This window comes from Balaenoptera physalus (assembly GCF_965194825.1).
Source record: "Balaenoptera physalus genome assembly, chromosome: 1".
Lineage (NCBI taxonomy): Eukaryota > Metazoa > Chordata > Mammalia > Artiodactyla > Balaenopteridae > Balaenoptera > Balaenoptera physalus.
The window spans coordinates 7,832,348-7,851,973 of NC_138882.1; the positions used below are offsets into that span (position 1 = coordinate 7,832,348).

At 43.9% G+C, this 19,626-nt stretch overlaps 1 protein-coding gene across 2 annotated transcripts; it reads right to left on the bottom strand.

Annotated features, from left to right (window-relative positions):
• Positions 1-978: 978 nt before the first annotated feature.
• On the bottom strand, positions 979-15,336 carry LOC309666747 (uncharacterized protein). 2 transcript variants are annotated; one of them, XM_082474547.1, is made up of 8 exons: positions 14,631-15,336; positions 13,055-13,125; positions 12,563-12,587; positions 10,766-10,836; positions 10,280-10,304; positions 6,029-6,076; positions 2,829-2,876; positions 979-1,166 (listed from the first exon to the last, which is right to left on the bottom strand). In XM_082474547.1, the coding sequence occupies exons 1-8, from the start codon at positions 14,770-14,772 to the stop codon at positions 1,081-1,083; spliced, it is 516 nt and encodes a 171-aa protein (XP_082330673.1). In that variant the 5' UTR covers positions 14,773-15,336; the 3' UTR covers positions 979-1,080. The 2 variants fall into 2 exon arrangements, with proteins under 2 accessions (XP_082330673.1, XP_082330674.1); XM_082474548.1 differs by lacking the exons at positions 979-1,166; positions 2,829-2,876; positions 6,029-6,076 and adding an exon at positions 6,572-7,359.
• Between the last annotated feature and the right edge of the window lie 4,290 nt (positions 15,337-19,626).

The window sequence follows — 19,626 nt, forward strand, 5'->3', positions numbered from 1 at the left end:
GCTGAGAAAACAGGGGCATATTCAATAAACGTAAGTTAAAGAGCATTAGATGGATTTGTTATTCAAATAAATTTGTAATGTCCTATTCATGATTTCAATGGTGGAAAATTAACTGAGTTTTAACAAAGCTCCAATTTGCTAAGTAGATTTGTATTTCTTTGACCAAGCAACATATCGGTTTTTTGAAATGTTTCCTATAGTGGATTCAACAACTGTTTATAAAAGTTGGTGACTATTTATAATAATTAAACAGGGTAAATCATGTAAAAACAATGAAATAAGGCCAACTTAGGGAACATCACTCTGTTAAAGACATAGTACCTTGAACATTCTAAGTCCTGCTGACTATAAAAAGCATGATCTATTACTGTTATGGACTTCATCTTTGTGTCCCCCCCTCCCAAATTTATATATTGAAACCCTAACCTTCAGTGGGATGGTCCAAGGAGGTAGGGAGTTTGGGAGTTAATTAGGGCATGAGAGTAGAGTCCCCATGGTGACATTAGTGTCCTTATAAAAAGAGGAACAGAGCTAGATTTTCTTTCTTTTCGTCATGTGAGGATAAATGAGAAGATGGCCATGGGTAAACCAGTAAGAGGGCATTCACCAGAACCTGACCTTGCTGCACTTGATCTTGAACTTTCAACCTTTAGAACTATGAGAAACAATAATTATTGACATCTGGAAGGAAGAGAATAGGAAGAGAAGAGTCAGGCAGGTCCAAGGCCACCCAGGGCAGGAGAACAACCATATGGGGTAGCTCAGGGCAGAGCCAGACTTCACCGTGGGCCCCTCTATCTGGGTGGGCCCAGACCTGCTGACTCGAGCCCCATCTCCTGCTCAGGCCACTCACGGTGACAAAGACAGATTCAATGGTGCAGACCTCTGGTCAGGAGACAGGGACATGCTAAGAAAGTGTGGGAGGAGGCCTGCCGAGAGAGTTCATAGATCTAATATAAGATCCCAGGACCCCCAGAGCCTGGATGAGACCAGGTCCTCCAGAACGGCAATCATAAAAAGAGGGAAAGAGGAGATGGGGAAGGGTTACAAGGAAGAGTCTATGGATCTGAAAAAGAAAATTTAAAAAAAGACTTGAAAGAGGAAAGAAATTACCCTCAGCTGGTTGCTCTCCTCGTCAGAATCTTCGTCATCTGCCATGTACTGTTCTAGGGTCCAAGGGCAGCAGCCATGTTGGGGTGGCCGTGGGAAAGGAAAGGGGAGATTTAGAGTTGGGATGTGACCTCGAGACCCCTGTGCCCTCATCTCCACGGACCTCCCAGGGCCTCAGTGGTTCCACCTCTGCAATGAAGGAGTGGGTCTCTGACCCCCAACATAAGGTTGCCGCCCTCACCTTCCCTATGTGTGACCAGGAATGAGGCCCGTGTCACCCTGTTCCTCCTACAGGCAGTCACTGTCTCCATGCAGTTCTGCCCATGACCTTGCCTTGCTCCTGCTCCCTCTGCTTCCTCACTACTTCCTTCCTCATTTCTCTCCCCTGATTACTGCTCCTTTCCTTCCTCCTTGTACCACCACTAATCCTAGAGTTCTCCAAAGTGCGCACATTGCCACCATCTCCAATCAGTTGATTGTTTAATCAACCAATCCATCCATCCCAGCGAGTACCTGGCATGGGACTGACAGTGTGTTGGGCCCTGGGGGAGGGAAGGACAAAAAAAATCCACAAAGTAGGAACTCTCCTATTGCCTGGGGTAACCTTAGGTACCTGGGAGATAATTAATGTTCACACCACCATAAGTTTCCCAGAGGATGAAAACACAATCAGAGGGAAAGTAACATGTCCAATTTCGTTTAGCCAGAAAATTGCAACAAGGGTCCTCCATAAATGTACCTGCCGGGAATTACCCTGAGATTTAGAAGGACTGGTATGAATGAGACCTGATAAGGTGTGAGGAAAGGTCACAGGCTGGGCAGGACTGGGGCGGGGGGAGCAGGGGCAGGGCTGTCTGGATGGAGCAGTGGGTTCTGAGAGGTGCAGTGACCCCGAGTCCTGCTGCCCTGAGTCTCTGTCCTGGGCCTGGTCAACCCCAGGAGACCAGGTCAGCAGGGCTCTGACAGCAAGTGTGTGAAGAAGCCCAGCAGCCCCTTCACACAGTCCTCTAGAATTTTTGCCTCCCATAGAGGGTCTCTAGGGGCAGCTGGACGTGGACCCCTCTCAAATGGAAGCATGTCAGCACATCAGCCTTGGGGAAGTGCAGAGGCTGAGATGAGCTCAAGGAGACTGAGCACATGCAGTGATCCCAGAGCACGTGTTCTGTGACTCATCCACCTCTGGGGCTGTCCTTTACATGAGGAACAAACAGTGAGGACAAAACACGAGGTGAAGCCACAAGTCCTGAAAGTGCAGAGGGAGAGAGTTCACTTCTCATCCACCACCCGACACTTTCTAGAAGAACTTGGTCTCCAGTTTCAAGGGCCCATGACAGTTTTGACCCACAGGTTCTGTCCATCATAGGTCAATACACAAAAGAAAACAAAGCTTCCCGTGCACAATACCCTAGATGTTGCTAACCAGAAACCAAGCTTCCATATTAGGCAGTGACAAGCGCAAGAAAGAGCAGCTCATGTGGAAAAGATCATTTTTGAGGAGCAAATCAAGAAAAGGTGATTATAGAGCACAGTCACGTCTAAGGACACAATTTCTCTCTATTGTATCATTAAAATATGAAAAAAACAAGGCAGAACTCTACACATATTTTATTCTTCTTCCTGATTTCATATCCACCTTCCTCAGTCTCCAAAGCAGGAGATATAACCCTAAAGTTCCAGGAACCCTCTGCCATTAGATCCTACCTAAGTGTTGTTCCTACCTGTATCCTCGTCCACATCACTGCCACAAATGCTCTGCAAGATCCATTCTGTAGAAACACAAACGTGAATTTACAAGTCTTATGGATACATTTAAAATGGGACTAGTGTGACTGAGTAATTGGATATTTTGTTTTATTTTAATACATTGAGTTAATCATTGATTGAATTAAATAAATTATAACAGGCACATCTAGCTAGTGGCTACCACACTGTAATACACATCTCTCTCTCTCTCTCTCTCCATATATATATATACATGGAGGATGTTACCACCCCTCCCCTGGTTATTCCCTTCTGTATGGTCTACCCATTCAAGATGGCTGTCTGCTGACAGTTTACCAAAGGAAAAACCTCTGCCCCGTGAAGGTACTTAGCCCAAGGGCGTAAGAGGGATGTGTCCCTCTGCTGGTTTCCCTGGTAACTGATGAGCCCATCTGCTGTCAATTCCCCCTATAACTGGTAGCCTCCCTAGTCCACCCAGAGTGAAGAATGCTGCTACTGCTGCTGCTGCTGCTGCGTTCCGCCTGCCATCGTCTGTCTACAGTGGGATGTCTCTCCAGGACCACTTTGCTTCTGACGTGAAAGATCTCCCATCTATTAAACCATTAATGTCTCTGTCCCTGACTCCGGGCTCTTTCTTTAGCCCCGAGGCTGAGCAAGTACAGGGCTTGCAGGCCTGAGAGGTACAGCCCAGCACCTTCTGCAGAGTAGTTTGCTGGCCTGATTTGATGATTCATTTGTAGGTGTTTCCTAGGCTCATGCACACTTGCCAGGCACTCATGAGAGCTTGGGGACACTGAAACAGTAATATCAACACCCAGATCCTAGAGGAATTCCTGACAGGTGTTCCACTTGAGGGGAGAGGAAATGAGCATGGCCCAGTGCACCTGTGCTAGACATAATCAGTGAGCAGGTGCAGAAGGGAGGAAGGGACATTCACTCACTTCATGAGGCTATCCTTCTCACCACTGACTCTGAAACACCCAGGGAGGGAAGGGACAAAATGTCCTTAGAAGGTAAAGGGCCTGTACACTGAAAACTACAAACCACTGCTGAAAGAAATAAACAAGGAACAAATAATTGAAAAGACATATCATATTCATGGACTGGAGACTTATTATTGTTGACATTTCTACACTACCCAAAGCTAAGTATAAATTCATTGTAATACCTATCAAAATCCCAATGTCATTTTCAAAGAAATGGAAAAAAAAGATCCTAAAATACATATGGAACCACTAAGGACTCCAAACAGACAAAACAATCCTGAGAACAAAGAACATAAATGGAGGCTTCTCACTTCCTGACTTCAAAACACATTACAAAGACACAGGAATCAAAACTGTATGGTACTGACATAGACACAGATACATAGCCCTAAAGACCAGAATAAATAACCCCCAAGAAAACTCATAGATACATGGCCAAATGAAATCCACCAAGGTTCTAAGACAACAAAAAGGGAAAGTATAGTTTTTTCAACAGTCAATAGGATGAAAATATAACTTACAGAAAGATTACAAACATGTATAAGAAAAGGAGCTAATGTTCAAAACATATAAGAAAAAAACTACAACTCAAATGCAAAATAAGTTAAAAAATTAAAAACGGTAAATAACTGGGTTCAGAAATGTGCAAAGACTTAAATAAGACATTTCCTGAAGAAGACATACAAATGGCTAACAGATATAGGAAAAGGTTCTCAACCTCACTAATCATCAGGGCAATGCAAATCAACACCTCACACCTGTTAGGCTGTGTATTATAAAGAAAAAAAATTAACAGTTTAAGGCCAAGATGTGGGGAATTGGAAACTTTGTACACTGCTGGTGGGAATGTAAAATGGTGCAGCTATTATGAAAAAGAGTATGGGGATTCCTTATAAAATTATAAACAGAAGTATCATATGATTCAGCAATCACAGTTCTGGGTATATATACTAAGGAAATTAAATCAGTATCACAATGAGATGAACTTAGGTTCATTGCAGCGTTTTCCACAATAGCCTAGATATGCAACCAACTTCACATAACAAGTAAGTGTCCTGTGCCTGAGCTAACCTTAGGTACTGGGAGATACTTAATCTTCAAAACAACTCCATAAGCCTCTTAGCCCCTTAGAGAGGATGAAAGCAATATTAGAGCTAAAAGTAGCTTGTCCAAATTCCCTTAGTCTGGAATACTGAAACAAAAGTTCTACAGCAGGGGAAGCCTCATAAACACACAGCACCTGCCAGGGTTTACCCCAGCCTTGGAAGGACTGGGAAGGATAAGACCAAGGCAGGCCTGAGGAAAGGTCAGAGGGTAGGCAGGACTGGGGTGTGGGGAGCAGGGTCAGGGCTGTCTGGATGGAGCAGTGGGTTGTAAGAAGAGCAGTGACCCTGGATCCTGCTGCCCTGAGTCTCTGTCCTGGGCCTGGTCAACCCCAGGAGACCAGGTTAGCTGTGAGAGCAAGTGTATGAAGCAAGCCAGGCAGCTCCTTCACACAGTCCTCTAGAATCCCTGCCGGCCATGGAGGGTCTCTAGAGGCAGCTGGACGTGGACCCCTCTCAAATGGAAGCACCTTCAGCACATCAGCCTGGGGGAGGTGCTGAGGCTGAAATGAGGTGACTGAGCACACGCAGCGATCCCAGAGCATGTGTTCTGTGACTCATCCACCTCTGGGAGCGCCCTATCCATGAGGAATAAACAGTGAGGACAAAAGTAAGGTGAAGCTACAAGTCCTGATAGTGTAGAGGGAGAGAGTTCAAGTCTCATCCACCACCTGACACTCACTATAAGAACTTGTTCTCCAGTGTCAAGTAACTGTGAGAGTTTTGTTCCCACTAGGATATGGCCATTGTACATGAATGTAAAAATGAAACCAAAATCCCTTCTACAATATACCCTCCAGGTACCAAACAGAAACCAAGCTTTCATATTTGGCAGTGAAAAAGCAATGAAAGAGTAGTCTTGTGAGAAAGAAAACTTCTGAATGGCAAAGCAAGAAAAGATGACTATAAGCACAGTACAGTCAAAGGACATGGACACAATAACTCTATTATATCATTAAAATATGGAAGGAACAAATCAGAATTCTACACATATTTCCTTCTTCTTCCTGATTTCATATTCACCTTCCTTAGTCTCCAAAGAAGCAGGTGGAACCCGTGTTCTAGGAATCGTCTCGCTTTAGATCCTACCTGAGAGTCGTTCCCTACCTGAATCGTCATCAGCATCACTGCCATGTATGCTCTCCACGATCCATTCTGTACAAACACAACCATGAGCATAAAGTTATTATACAAGTTGACCCACCCATTTCTCCTACTCGACTTGCTGGCTCACACAGCATCACCCTGGTCTTCCCTCCAGGTTCTCAGACCTCCCCTGTGCTCTGTGCAGACAGAGTCCTTCAATAAGACATTGATCACAGCTGAAAATTTCAAATGAGGGAGAGATGCTGAGAAAATCACCTTTCGACCCCTCACTTCTATAGACCCATTTATAGCTTTCGCCTTCAATCTTAGCAACCTGAAATTCCAGATGTTACAGACACACTTGAAACATGGCTAGTGTGACCAAGCAATTGTGTGTTTTTTGCATTTTTTTAATAGAATGAGTTAATTATTGTTTGAACTAAATTAATTATAAATAGGCACATTTGGTTAGTGGCTACCACACTGGAAAGCTCAGCTCTAAGAAATCCAAAGATGAGAAAGAGGCAACCAGCCACCCCTCCCTTGGTTGTTCTTTACTGCAGAAAATTTGATGGCCTGATCTGATCATTCGTATGTAGGTATATCTTGGGCTCTTGGACCCATGCCAGGCATTGGGAGAGTCCTTGTGGACACTGAAATAGTACGGTCAACACTCAGATCCAAGAGGAATTCCCAGCAAGGGGCCCACTTGTAGACAGAAGTGAAGGGCATGGCCCAGTACACCTGTACTAGACATAATCAGAGAGCAGGTGCAGAGGGGAGGGAGGGATTTCACTCTCTTCGTGAGTCCATCCTTCTCACCTCTGACTCAAGAAGCCTTGAGGAAGGCAGTGGAAAAGGCCCCTTAGCAGGTGAAAGATTTGTATACTGAAAACTACAGGACATTGCTGAAAGAAATTAAAGAAGAGACAAGTAATTGGAATGCCATACCATGTTCATAGACTGGATTATTAAATACTGTTGACATTTCTATACTACATAAAGTGATGTACACATATATCGCAACAACCCACAAAATTCGATGTCGTTATTATAGAGGTGGACAGAATCCTAAAATACATATGGAACCCCCCCAAGTAGATAAAACAATCCTGAGAGCAAAGAGCAATGATGGAGATTCACACTTCCTGAACTCAAAACACATAACAATGCCAAAGCAGTCAAAACAGTCTGCTACTGGCATCAGGACAGTGAGATAGACCAATGAAATATAATAGAGAGACCCCAAATAAACGCACATATATATGGCCAACTGATCTTTGCCAAGGTTCTAAGATTACCAAGTGAAGAAAGGATAGTCTCTTCAACAATCAACAGAATGAAAAGGCAACCTATAGGATGGGAGGAAATATGTGTAAACCTTGTATCTGTATAAGGGGCCAATATCCAGAATATATAAGAAACTACTACAAGTCAATTAAAAAAAAAAAAAACAGCGGGCAAATAACTGAGTTTAAAAATGGGTAAAAAGCTTCTCTAGACATTTCTCCATAAAGACATACAAGTGGTCAATCTACATATGAAAAGTTGCTCAACATCACTAAGCATCAGGGAAATGGAAATCAAGCCACAAGGAGATATCACTCACACCTGTTAGGATGTGTATTATAAAAAGAAAATTAATGGATGTTGGCAAGGATGTGAAGAAGTGGAAATTCTGTACCCTGTTTTGTACCCTGTAGTAATGTAAAATGGTGTAGCCATTATGGAAAACAGAATGGAGGTCCCCCCAAAATTAAGAGAACTATCATAAAATCCAGCAATCGCTCATTTACGTTTATCTATACAAAGCAGATAAAACAAGAATGTCCAAGAGATATCTACAATCTCATGTCCATTGCAGCATTATACACAAAAGACAACATAGGAAAACTGCCCTGTGTCCATGGGAAGATGAATTAATAAAGAAAATGTGGTGTATACATTCAGTGGAATGTCATTCAGTCTTTGAAAAAGAAGGAAATCCTGCCATTTGCAGCAACACGAATGAACTTGGAGGACATTTGTAAGGGTGAAATAAGCCAGTCACAGAAGGTCAAAAACTGAAAGAAAACTCCGAGAAGCAGAGAGTAGAAGGGTGGTTCCAAGAGCTGGCAGGAGGTTGACATGGGAAGTCTCTGTTCAATGGTTATAATGTGTTATCTGCAAAATGGAAAAGTTCTAGACACATGCTGTACAACAAGGTGCATGTAGTCAACAGGACTGACTGGACACTTCAAAACTTATTAAGATGTTGGATTTCATTGTATGTGTACTTTTACAACAATAAAATATACATATGTAATATAAATACAAAGTGGAAAAAAGGGAAAAAAGAAGAAAAATAAGGAAAGGGAGTCAACAGAGGGAAAGAAGAAAGGAGGAAGGGTCTCGAATGTACACAGGTATCAGGAGATAATGGAAGAGAAGCTCATCTCCACAGGCTTTAAGGAAGACATCTCTCCACAGTTCACTCCAGCAAGAGGGGGATGTCCTTTCTCTTCCCCATTCAACCAGAAGCCCCAGTAGCATCCTAAGTGCGGGCCAGGCTGCGCTCAGGTGTACACTTTTCCTTGACCTCTAAACCAACCACCCCTGACACCCCCATGGCTCAGGTGCCCTTCCTGTATCTCCTTCCACTTCTCTAAAGCATTTCTCTCTTCAAGTCCAGCCCGAGGTTCCAGTCCTGTCCTCACACGTGGGGTCCACTGGGCGGGTCTCTGAGTTCTTAGAGCCTCCCTGTGAGTAGCAGGCACTGAATCACACACCAGGGTTCCCCTCAGCACCATCAGGAAACTACGATCTAGGGATAGAGGATTTCTAGAACAACTTTACTCATAGACAGTTTCTCGGGTAAACAAGTGACATTTTACAGTCAAGCATTTTCAGTTTTTTCTTTGGTGGGGAGAATATTGACACATATAAGGCAATCATATTCTACTAAAGTATGTATTTCTTAAAGGACTCACTACCGAAAAAAAAATTTTTAAGTATAACTTTCCATATTTTAATTGACTTTACTCCCAGACTTGTTTTCTTGCAAAAGCCTTCAGAAAATACCAAGAACCTACTTCATCTTGCAGTTTGCACAGCAACATGAGTGGAGATGCTCTTGTCACACTGATTGGTTTCTCTGTCCCACCTTGCAAAGCACAACCTCCTCTCTGCCCTCCTGGGAAGGGAGCCAGTGCCCACCCTGAGCTCAATCCCTGGGGTAGGTCTCTTGGTTCTGTCTTCATTGTATGCAGTGTTTCTTGCCCAGCACACACAAACAGGGCCGGCACAAGTGATGGAAGACAGACTTTCCACAGGAGAAGGACATTTCGTTTTCTTAGCACAGCATCTGATGGTGAATATTAGCCTCAAAGGAGAAAGGTGGAGTGAATTTCCTCCATCTACTCCCGGATGCTCGCCCAGCACTAGGTGCTTCAGGTGAGGGGGGAGGACTCATCCCAAGGCTTTAATAGGAAACAGTTAGAATGAGGGAAGTGGCAGAGAGATGTATCATGAGCATTCAGAATGCTATGAGACCTACTAAGAGATGAGATTTATTACTAAATGAAGTTGTAATTGACCCAGTAGTAGGGATTCTGAAACCCAGTTTTGTTCATTAAGAATCCAGCCGTGGAGCAACTAAGCCCGTGCACCACAACTACTGAAGCCCGTGCACCTAGAGCCCGTGCTCCGCAACAAGTGAAGCCACCGCAATGAGAAGCCCGCGCACTGCAACGACGACCCAACGCAGCCAAAAAAAAAAAAAAAAAAAAGAATCCAGTAAACATTTGCCTGGGTGGTGACAGGATTTGTTTTCCAGGTTAAATGAGGTTCACTTGGTATAAAATCAATGCACACGTTGAAAGTGTATAGTTTATTTACTTTTATCTCCATACTCATTCATGATGCAATGGTGATGGGAATATTTTTTAGAAAGTTGGCACCAGTAACAGTGATGTTTAGGGGAACATAAATCGAGGGAAACACAACACAAAAAGTTCACATACACACACAGAAGCATACCACTCATTTCACATACAGACACACCCAGTCCCATGCACACAAACCTACACCACCTAACCGTAATAGAGCTTCTTCCTGGGACTACAGCAATTGGTCACATTACTTGTAAATCACTTTCTATCACCAGGACCCCTACTCTCATTCCCAGCACAAATTTGGAATCAGTTTGGCCTCTACACTAAAACCAGCAAGAACGTCCCACTTTCTCATCTTCAAAGTTTTTCCTCCCCAAGGGACTGATTCCAGAATACATACCGTTTTCACATTCTGTGAAGGCCGCCTGCAATTACAGAAGAGAAAACACTATGAGGATAAGATCACAGTGATGCTCAGGACTTTTGTTCATTTGGTGACAGTAGAAAACCTGATAAGAAACAGTGGTCCAGGGAACCCAGCAAGGGCTATCAGAGCAAACCTACTCAGGCTGAAAGGCAAGAACTTTGGTTGGAGGATGGAACTTCCAAGTCCATTTAGGTTGGAAATTACAGAATTCTTTTCCTAGAGGAAAAATTGCTGCAGGAGAGAGAGCTCCGTACTCTACAGGCTGTAATGGATGTTGTCAATTTTAATGTCCTGTGGAATCAGGCACCATGAGTTGGAAATAGACTCTCACTCCACATAGTCCCAACCAAGGGAACTGTATGTATCTGGAATGAATACCCTCAAATATTCATAACTTAATTCTATTGAAAGAGAAATAAAGCAATATTTCTATCTCAGACCAGACAAAATCCAGCTTACCTTGGGGATACACAGAGCCTTTTCTTCTGTCCTATCGCAATGCAGGTCATCCACCACATCCTCAGGGAGAGCTGGAGGGACACAGAGTAACTGTCAGGACACTGGCGATTCTGCTCAGGAATTACTCAGGGGTTTTCTTCTCGATGAGGACGTGGGGTGGTGTGTATGGATGTGGGAGGTTACTAAGTGTGGGCTGAGCTGGCGTTGGGCCGTCCTCTTTGGGGGTGAAGGAAGGCAAAGGACGAGAGGAAGGAAATGAAAACAGAGCTTTGGCTTTCTAGCTAAGGGGAGCCTAATCAAAAGGGAAGAGTCAATCTAAAAAATGGCAAACACTAAAATGCATGCTCTGTTTCAATGACAGAGACCCAGGACCCATCCTGCCTGTTTTGAGCTTCTGCTAAATTGCCACTGTCTCTTGATTTTTCCCAGATCACTCTTCCCCCAGCATCCACAATTCCAGCTACTGTATTTATCATGTCTTCTATTGTATAATATTTTATACTTGATTAACAGCAACCTCTATTAAAGGACTGAATTCAATCCTAGACAAAATATGCTATATTTATTCACTAATCACTTGTCTTAAAGAAAATCAGTATACAAGATTTGACAAAACTGAAATCCTACCATTTAGATACAGCCACTATCAATCATATCATATTTTTCTCCCAGTCTTTGTTTTCTATACAGTGTACGTATGTCCACTGAGTCAGGGGCTGTCCATACTCTAGGGAGCTGTTCCATAAGTGGGACACTTCATTCTGAAGAGGGAGCACGGACTGAGCACAGCCTGTCTCTAACCCAGCTGTGCAGGAGATTTGTACAGGCTAACAATCAGGTTCCACTTTGAGTCCTTGGGTGTGGGCTACAGGAGTTGACCAATTCTAAGGCTTATGGTAATGTTATCCAATGCAATAAAATATCTCCCTGATTCTTATCTGCTTTTGGCCTTGTTTAAGCAATGACACCAGCACTGACAGATATGACCTGTACTGTATACATGGGGTCTCACACCTCTCAGAATCTGTGAGCTGACCAGGAGAGTGCAGGTCCTGAGGTGAATTTCACACTAATGACTGTGCCAAAGTCAACTGGTAAGTCCACGCATAGCTGCCCTGGGTTCTGTGACCACTAAGGCCACCTGATGGGCAAGGTCTGGACCTCTGGAGATGCTAGTACTTGCAGCCATGGACACGGATGCAGGGACGCCCTTGCTCCATGACTGAGGCTCCCTTGGCTGAGTGGTAAGTGCAGGTCAGGGACCCAGAGCATCCACACTGGGACCCACCCCTGGGCTCTCAGTTTGGCTTTTCCACGTAGGAGGTCAAGAGCTTACAACATTTGCCTCTGCACCATCTCCTTCTGAGGAAAAGGAATATTAACCAAATCTGGGGAACAGCTGTGTTGAGGGAAGAACAAGGTGATGTACAGACAGTGTGCAGTGGTGACGAATTTGTTTAGAAAGTTGACAGGTGAATTGTGCTGTGTAAGAGGGAAATCTCTCCTGAGAAAACACACACACTCACACATGCAGGTTCACAATCACACCACATAGTCTCACACATGGACCCCACCCCAACCCTGATACATCATCTAAATGATGCAGTTACTTCCAGAACCACAGAACTTGGGCATGGCTCTTTACTGGAAAATCAGCCTCTAGCTCTACACCCCCAGCCCTCATTCCTGTAGGGACCCTGAATCAGGGTCTCTCTCCAACCAAAGCCAGCAAGAGAGTGCCACCTTCTTCATCATCTAGATTGTTCCTCAGCAGAGGGGTGGTCTCTGAATACATACCGTTTTCGTCTGCTGTCCCATCCACCTGTGATTAGAGAATAGAAAACAATGTGAGAATCTCAGCATCCTGTGCTCTGTGGATACAGGTATTTTATCTCTTTTTTGTCCCCAGAAAACCAAATGGGAAACTGTTGTTGAGTCAATGGCCCCAAAAGAAAACAGAGAAGACAGCTGTGGGAAAGGCTGGAGCTTTTCCTGGAAGATTTCTCAGATCCATTTTGAGGAGCAAATACAAAATTCTATTTCAAGGAGGGAAATTTTCTGCTGAGGAAAGTGTGTCCGACTATACAGTTTCTAACTGATGTTGTCATTTTGTAAATGGCCTTTTGAATGAGTTGTCTGTTGGGAAAGACCTTCAATCAACATTCATCCAACCAAGCAAAATTGTATACATCGGCTGTCTTGAACATTATAGATCTTCATATCTGAAATCAACTGGAAAAGAAAGAAATGAAGCAAACTTTTCATCTCTGATAAATAAGGGGAGCTTACCCTGGAGGTAGATGGAGCCTCCTCCTCTGTCCTCACATTGGGCAGTTCCTCCGGCAGGTCCTCAGGGGGCTCTAGGAGGACACAGAGTAAGCGTCAGGACACTGGTGTTGCTGCTCAGGAATTACTCAGAGAGCCTCGTTACTGTGGACGCAGGGTGGGAGGGTCTGGATGCAGGTGGTTAATGAGCGTGGACTGAGCTGCTCTTGGACAAATCTCCCTGGTGGGTGGAGGAAGGCAAAGGGGAGGGACATTTCAGAAATGAGGAAGAGGGCCTTTAGCTTTCTAGCTGTAGGGAACCTAATCAATTTGAAAGTGTCAGTCTGAAAAAGCTTAAACACTAACGTCGCACTATGTTTCCGTATAGCGTCCCACGGCTCCTCTGCCCATTTTCGAGTCCCTCCAAATCCCCCTTCTTCTTGAAATGTTACAAGACTATTTCAGCTTCCTTATAATCAAATATGTTGCTCCTTCGTTCATCATCCATTCTATTGGATTTTTGACTTATTTTATTGTGATGAAGTATACATAATATTTATGCTTTTCATAATTTTTAAGTATACAGTTCAGCAGCATTTCTTACTTTCACAATGCTGTGCACCCATCAACACAATCTACATCTTAACCTTTTTCATCATTTCAACATAACCTCTGTACCCATTAAATCATAATCCACCTTACCCCTGCCTCCTGGCCTTGGTAATTTCTACTTCCGGTGTCGGTGAGTCTGCCTACACTAGGTACCTCATACAAGTGGAATCATATAATATTTGTCTTTCTGTGCCTGCCTTATTTCACTAACAATAATATATTTTTTATATTATTTGGATCATTCATTTTGTAGCATAATTCAATCTTTAATTCCTTTTTATGGTTGAAAATTATTCCATTCTGTGTATATATCACATTTTATTTATCCATTCATCACATGATGGACTTTGGATTGTTTCTATCTTTTGGCTACTAAGAATAGTGCTACTACGAACATTAGTGTACAGATTTCTGTATGGCACCATAATGGTGACAAATAATATTGTGCATATTTCAAATATCATTGAATATAACAACACAAGGTGTGACTCTTAGGTGAACTATGGACTTTTAATTAATAAAAATATACTTATATTGTTTCACTAATTGTAGCAAATGTACCTCACATATGTTATATATTATTAATAGCTGAAACTGGAGTGATAGGATACAGGAATTTTCTGTATTGCCTGTACAACTTTTATGTCAATATAATCCTGTTCTAAATAATGTCTAATAATTTAAAGAAATCTCCAAACATGGTTTCAGGGAGGGATGTGTTGTTGCTAACGTTCAAAAACCAGCTAATGTCTAAACCATAACTAGAGACCATCTTCACTCTTAAACATGAACCAAATGTTGAATTTCAAATGCATGTTTACTTCCATGGTTAAAACAGTACCAGCTGGCTTAGTAAGTTTCAATTTGAACACATGAAATAAAAGAAGACTACTGCTTAGTATTTCATAGTTTTTTCTTAAATATGAGGCATTGAATAAACTAGAATAATTATTCTTGAGTGAACCTAATGAGAAATTTTCCACAGTACCTTCAGCTGGGTCATTTATAGGGTGCACCCTAAAGTGTGGCCGGATGCAGATCCTTTTCACCCAGCCAGGGGTTGATATTCTTGACCTCTGATGAGTGTTTCTTCTTTTCGCCTTCTGGAAGCAGCATCCTGGGAAATGCATTACAATAGAGACAACTATTGATGTCTTGCTGGCAGAAGACCATGGGGAAATTAGCAATAATTTATTCACAGTTCAATCCTTTGGTCCCTTTCCTCACCAGCTGCCCAGCAGAGCCTCCTGAATCAAAGTTGGACTTAGGAAGATCTTGCAGTTTGGTGTGCAATGAAAACACCCAACAGACAGGTTTTGTGGGCAAATATCTTTATTTAACTGAGAACGTCTAGAAACTCAGCAAACCATTGGGACCATGACTGATGGACCGGATTCAAATCCCGTTTACAAGAAGCCTGTACTTGGGAAAGATATGTAGATCCCTCTTTGCCTCAGTTCCCTGTTCTGAGATGTAGAAATGTTAATATGGCCTACTTTTAGCATTAATGTCATGTGGCCAAAAATGATTGAATACAGGTAAAACGTTAGAAGAATAAAGGACCGGTGCTTCACAAATGCTCTATAAGTGTTCAATGCTGAATGAGGCAAGAATAAGCTGGACATTTCATAGTTGTTGAAAGCAGAGAAAGGATTTGATGGCTCCAACTAAAGGGGGGATGCAAGCTTACTCTTCAGCTTTTTCACGGGACAATGCTTTACAGCTCATGGAGAATATCCATTATCACGTCTGACACCCAGCCCTGTTGGCGGTGAAAGGGGGGGCAAAGTGGGGGCTGTAACCCATATGTTATGGTGGAGGGTGTGGAAATTTAGAGAGATAAGTGACTGTCCAAGAGTCACAACCAAGATGAATGATGGATCTCGGACAGGAATGGGTTGGTTCCCTGAGGACAAAGACACCTGCACCGCTGAGGCCTGCCCAGGGCACAGAGATCCTGCCCTGGACCCCTGAACCAGGAGTTCCCCTCACTCTCTCTAATTCTCCTGCCCCAAGTGTTCTGTGGGTGAGAGCTGACGCCCTGGAGGAGCTGCCTGAGCCTAGAAAAGAACCCAAATCCCCACCCTACTTTTCGTCTCTATATTTCAATCCCTCATCCAAAATACAACAGTTTCTGCCGAACAAAGCCCCTCTGAAGGACCACAGGAATTCCAACTGTGTCCATTCTCCCCAGCCTCTTCATATTGTCAACTATCTCACAAGCGTCCTTCACAACGACCAGCTCACCATGCTGAGTGACCAGTAGTGTGTTAGGCTGCTAGGCTGGCTCAGAGCTCAGAACCTTCTAAACAAAAGGCCACAGGACGGATCTACCAAGAATCAGCTTCCCTTCAATTGACCAAGCCTGGATGAGTAGTTATCATGAATTAACTGGGGAGGTGGCCATCTGTGCTGGGCTTTGGTGGCTTAATTAAGTCTGTGATGCTCAAAGTCTCACTGACAATTGATCTGAGCACCCACTCGAGCGGCCTGGACCAAGGGCTTGCTAAGAATGGGCAAGCGTTCAAGTCTTTCCTCACTGAAGCTCCGGCTCTATAAACTCATCATTCTCTAGACCCTGTAGTGGAAGGCAATAGAATCCCACATTGTTTTTGAAAGTCATCTCCATACTCAGAGGCTGGAGACCCCACCCCAGGAGTCTCCTTGAGAATCACCAGACAGACCCTCCTTCCCTCAGTGACCAAATGTTCATTCCACTAATGTGATGGCACTGGCCCTTCTCACCAAACTCCCTGGCAGCCGCCAAACAGCCAGTGATCTTGTCCACAGCAACCCATGGAAATCCAACCAGTGAATCCCAGTTTCTTTCCTTTATAAAACTTGCTGGAGGGGCTTCCCTGGTGGCGCAGTGGTTGAGAGTCTGCCTGCCGGTGCAGGGGACACGGGTTCGAGCCCTGGTCTGGGAAGATCCCACATGCCGCGGAGCAACTAGGCCCGTGAGTCACAGCTGCTGAGCCTGCGCGTCTGGAGCCTGTGCTCCACAACAAGAGAGGCCGCGACAGTGAGAGGCCCGCACACTGCAATGAAGAGTGGCCCCCACTCGCCGCAACTGGAGAAAGCCCTCACACAGAAACGAAGACCCAGCACAGCCATAAATAAATAAATAAATAAATACTTAAAAAATAAAAAAAAAACTTGCTGGATTTAGACCTTGAATATTTGGTTTCAGATTTTGACAGTTACATTTAGAAGAGTTGAGCTGTAATTCCCCTTTCCTCCTATAATGACCATTGCTGAGGAGATATGAAGATTCTCCTGCTTCAGTAAAAGCATAATGAGTGAGCTCCCTTTATCTGTTCTCTGGTAGAGTGTGTACAAAATTGGCATTTGGAGATAGTATGTTTTTCTAAATTTAGGAAAATATTTAAGGCAGCTGGCTTAAGAAGAATCAAAGCTGACAGAAGAATCAAAAATATATATTAAGTAATATAACAAACTATAAAATATACTTATAACTGTAGATAAATGTGGTAGAAATGAAGAAAGAAAAAAAAAAGATGAGGAACATATATCAGTAAAAGTTAACCAGCCCATTTGAAGGAACAGCCTTCAGAGGATGAATATGAACCTACCTCCAGAACAATTCAGATTGCCCATTTTCAAACTCTCAAGGACTGAAGGTGAGAGCTTCTCACCCGTCACCCTATGTGAACCTCTCAGTTCACAGAGTGGCAGTTGGAACGGAATGCCAAGATGTGCATCATACTACCAGAGTGACAGGTCACCATAAAACTTTCAGAGTGAACTGGAATCTGCACGGGATGGGTCCAACTGCTGCTGTCTAGAAAGTGTGTCTCCAAGGACAAGTTTGGCTCTTCAGAGCAAACATTTTATTTCCAAAATTGAATCTCAGGCGCACAATTTACTCTCTGATTAAGAAAATAATTTATATGGGAGAAAATGATCTGCCCCCCAAATATAGTTGATAGTGAACATTTCAGGGTGAAGACGGACAAGGCTAACACGTTGAGAATAAAAAGAGGTTCTATTCTTGACTGAAATATCATCCTGTTGCTGAACGCAAGTCCATGTGCCTGACACACAGTGAGGCCAAACAATACCAAAATGTCGAGTTTGGAGCAGAGGAGCAGAGAAAGGTTTATTGCAGGGCCAGGCAAGGAGACTGGTGGCTCATGCCTTAAAAAACCCTGAACTCCCCAGAAGCTTTCAGCAAAGCCCTTTCCTGGGAAAGGTAAGGGAGGGGTGTGGTTAGTTGCCTCAAACTTCTAAAGTCAGATCCTTTTTTCTTGAGGTCAGGTCATGGTCAGGTCACGATGTTCCTGTAAGCCTCCATCAAAACAAATGTTACTCTCTGGACTGACAAGAAAGGGCAAGGTCCCAAGGCTCAACCCTTGCCCTCCAGGGTCCAGGTCCTGGCCAAGAGGAGGGGGTCCGTGTGCAGGCTGGTGACCCTGCCCGGGAGTGTCCGTCCAGCAACCAGACTGGGTCCTCCCACCGGTGCCCAGGCCTGCTTGAAGAAGCAGATCTCAGGTGGCGGTGCCCTCCAGGCCAGGTCCCCAGACCCTGCCCAGCCTTCATCACTGAGGGAGCCAGGCGCCCAGGACACTGCCAGCCCTCAGGCTTTTCCTTTAAACTGGAGAGAATCATTTGTAGCAAATACCAGTCAGGTGAATTCCCAGCTCCAAGCAATTGCCCTTCTTGGAGAACAGCCCAACCACAGCGGCAGACCTGCAGTAATGATGTGCAAAGTCCTTGCAGCTGAACCCTGAGCTCTGGCCACCTCCTGGGGTGGGTGGGCAGCTGATCAAAGCTGGAGCAAGTTTTGAAACTTGAGCAGAGAGTCTGAAGCTGGCTGAAGCTCTTACCTGGATGACAGTGTCCGTGTACTCCAGGTGCTGAGGCCTCTGTGCACCACGACCCATGGGGACCGCTGCCGCCATTAGGTCGCCGAGGCAGGGACGGCGGGAGAGGGATGGGGTGGTGCCGCTTCGAGGCCTGGGCCTGGCGGGTGGGCGGCCGTGCCGAGGGCTCTGGCGCTCCGTGGGGCACGGCCCCCAGCCTGTCCCCAGCTCACCCGGCTGCCAGAGGCCGAAAGGCCTGGAGGGCCCCGGGGAGGAGGCTGCAATCTTCCTCTCACTGCACTCTGCCATGAGGACCACGGCCAGGTAGAGGAGGACCTCTAACCGCTGCGCTAAGGGTCTTGCACTAAGCTTCTCACGCTGAGGGTCTCGCGATGATAGGGCTTGGACGCCTGCCCCGCCCCTATTACAATCTCCACCCATTTCTACTCTTCCTCCCCACACTTTTCTAGATAAAACAATTTAAAATGTAAGATTTAATCTTATTATAAACAAAGTTAAGTTTTCATGTCTAATGTCCAGTTGTATTCTTAGTGTCCTATAAATTCGGTTTTTCTCCTCACAGAAATTAATATTTTTGCCACGCATTGCAAGTCTATTTCCAATTTGTCACTGTCTTTTTATCAGTTACTTTTACTTATATCATGAAGACATTTATTTTATTTTCAAAAATCAGTAATTCAAATATTTTTATTTGTTATTTTTGGCTGTGGGAAAGGTAAGGAGGAAGAATATTATGACTAATATTCACATTAAGGGCTAAATACTCCTTTAAGAAACTATTTTGCTAATTAGGAAAATAACTACAGGTGCTTCAAGACAAAACTTCTATTAAACAATTTTGAATATTTCTAAAGGTATATGTCAAAATGGGCTAATTAACTTTTTAGGATAATGATACAACTTTTTCCCAGAAATAATACATAGTCATAATTATCCTGATATATTCATAAAGTCAGCTGAGTGTTTTGTAAAGCACATGTGGTAATTTATATCTCAAATAAAAAGCTCAGAACATTTTGGAAGTGATAATGATGGTACATCAATGATTCATTCATTTGAACAGATTAGATACACGATGTGTCTATTTATCAGATAATGAACTTGTAGGTGTTTGCTGAGAAAACAGGGGCATATTCAATA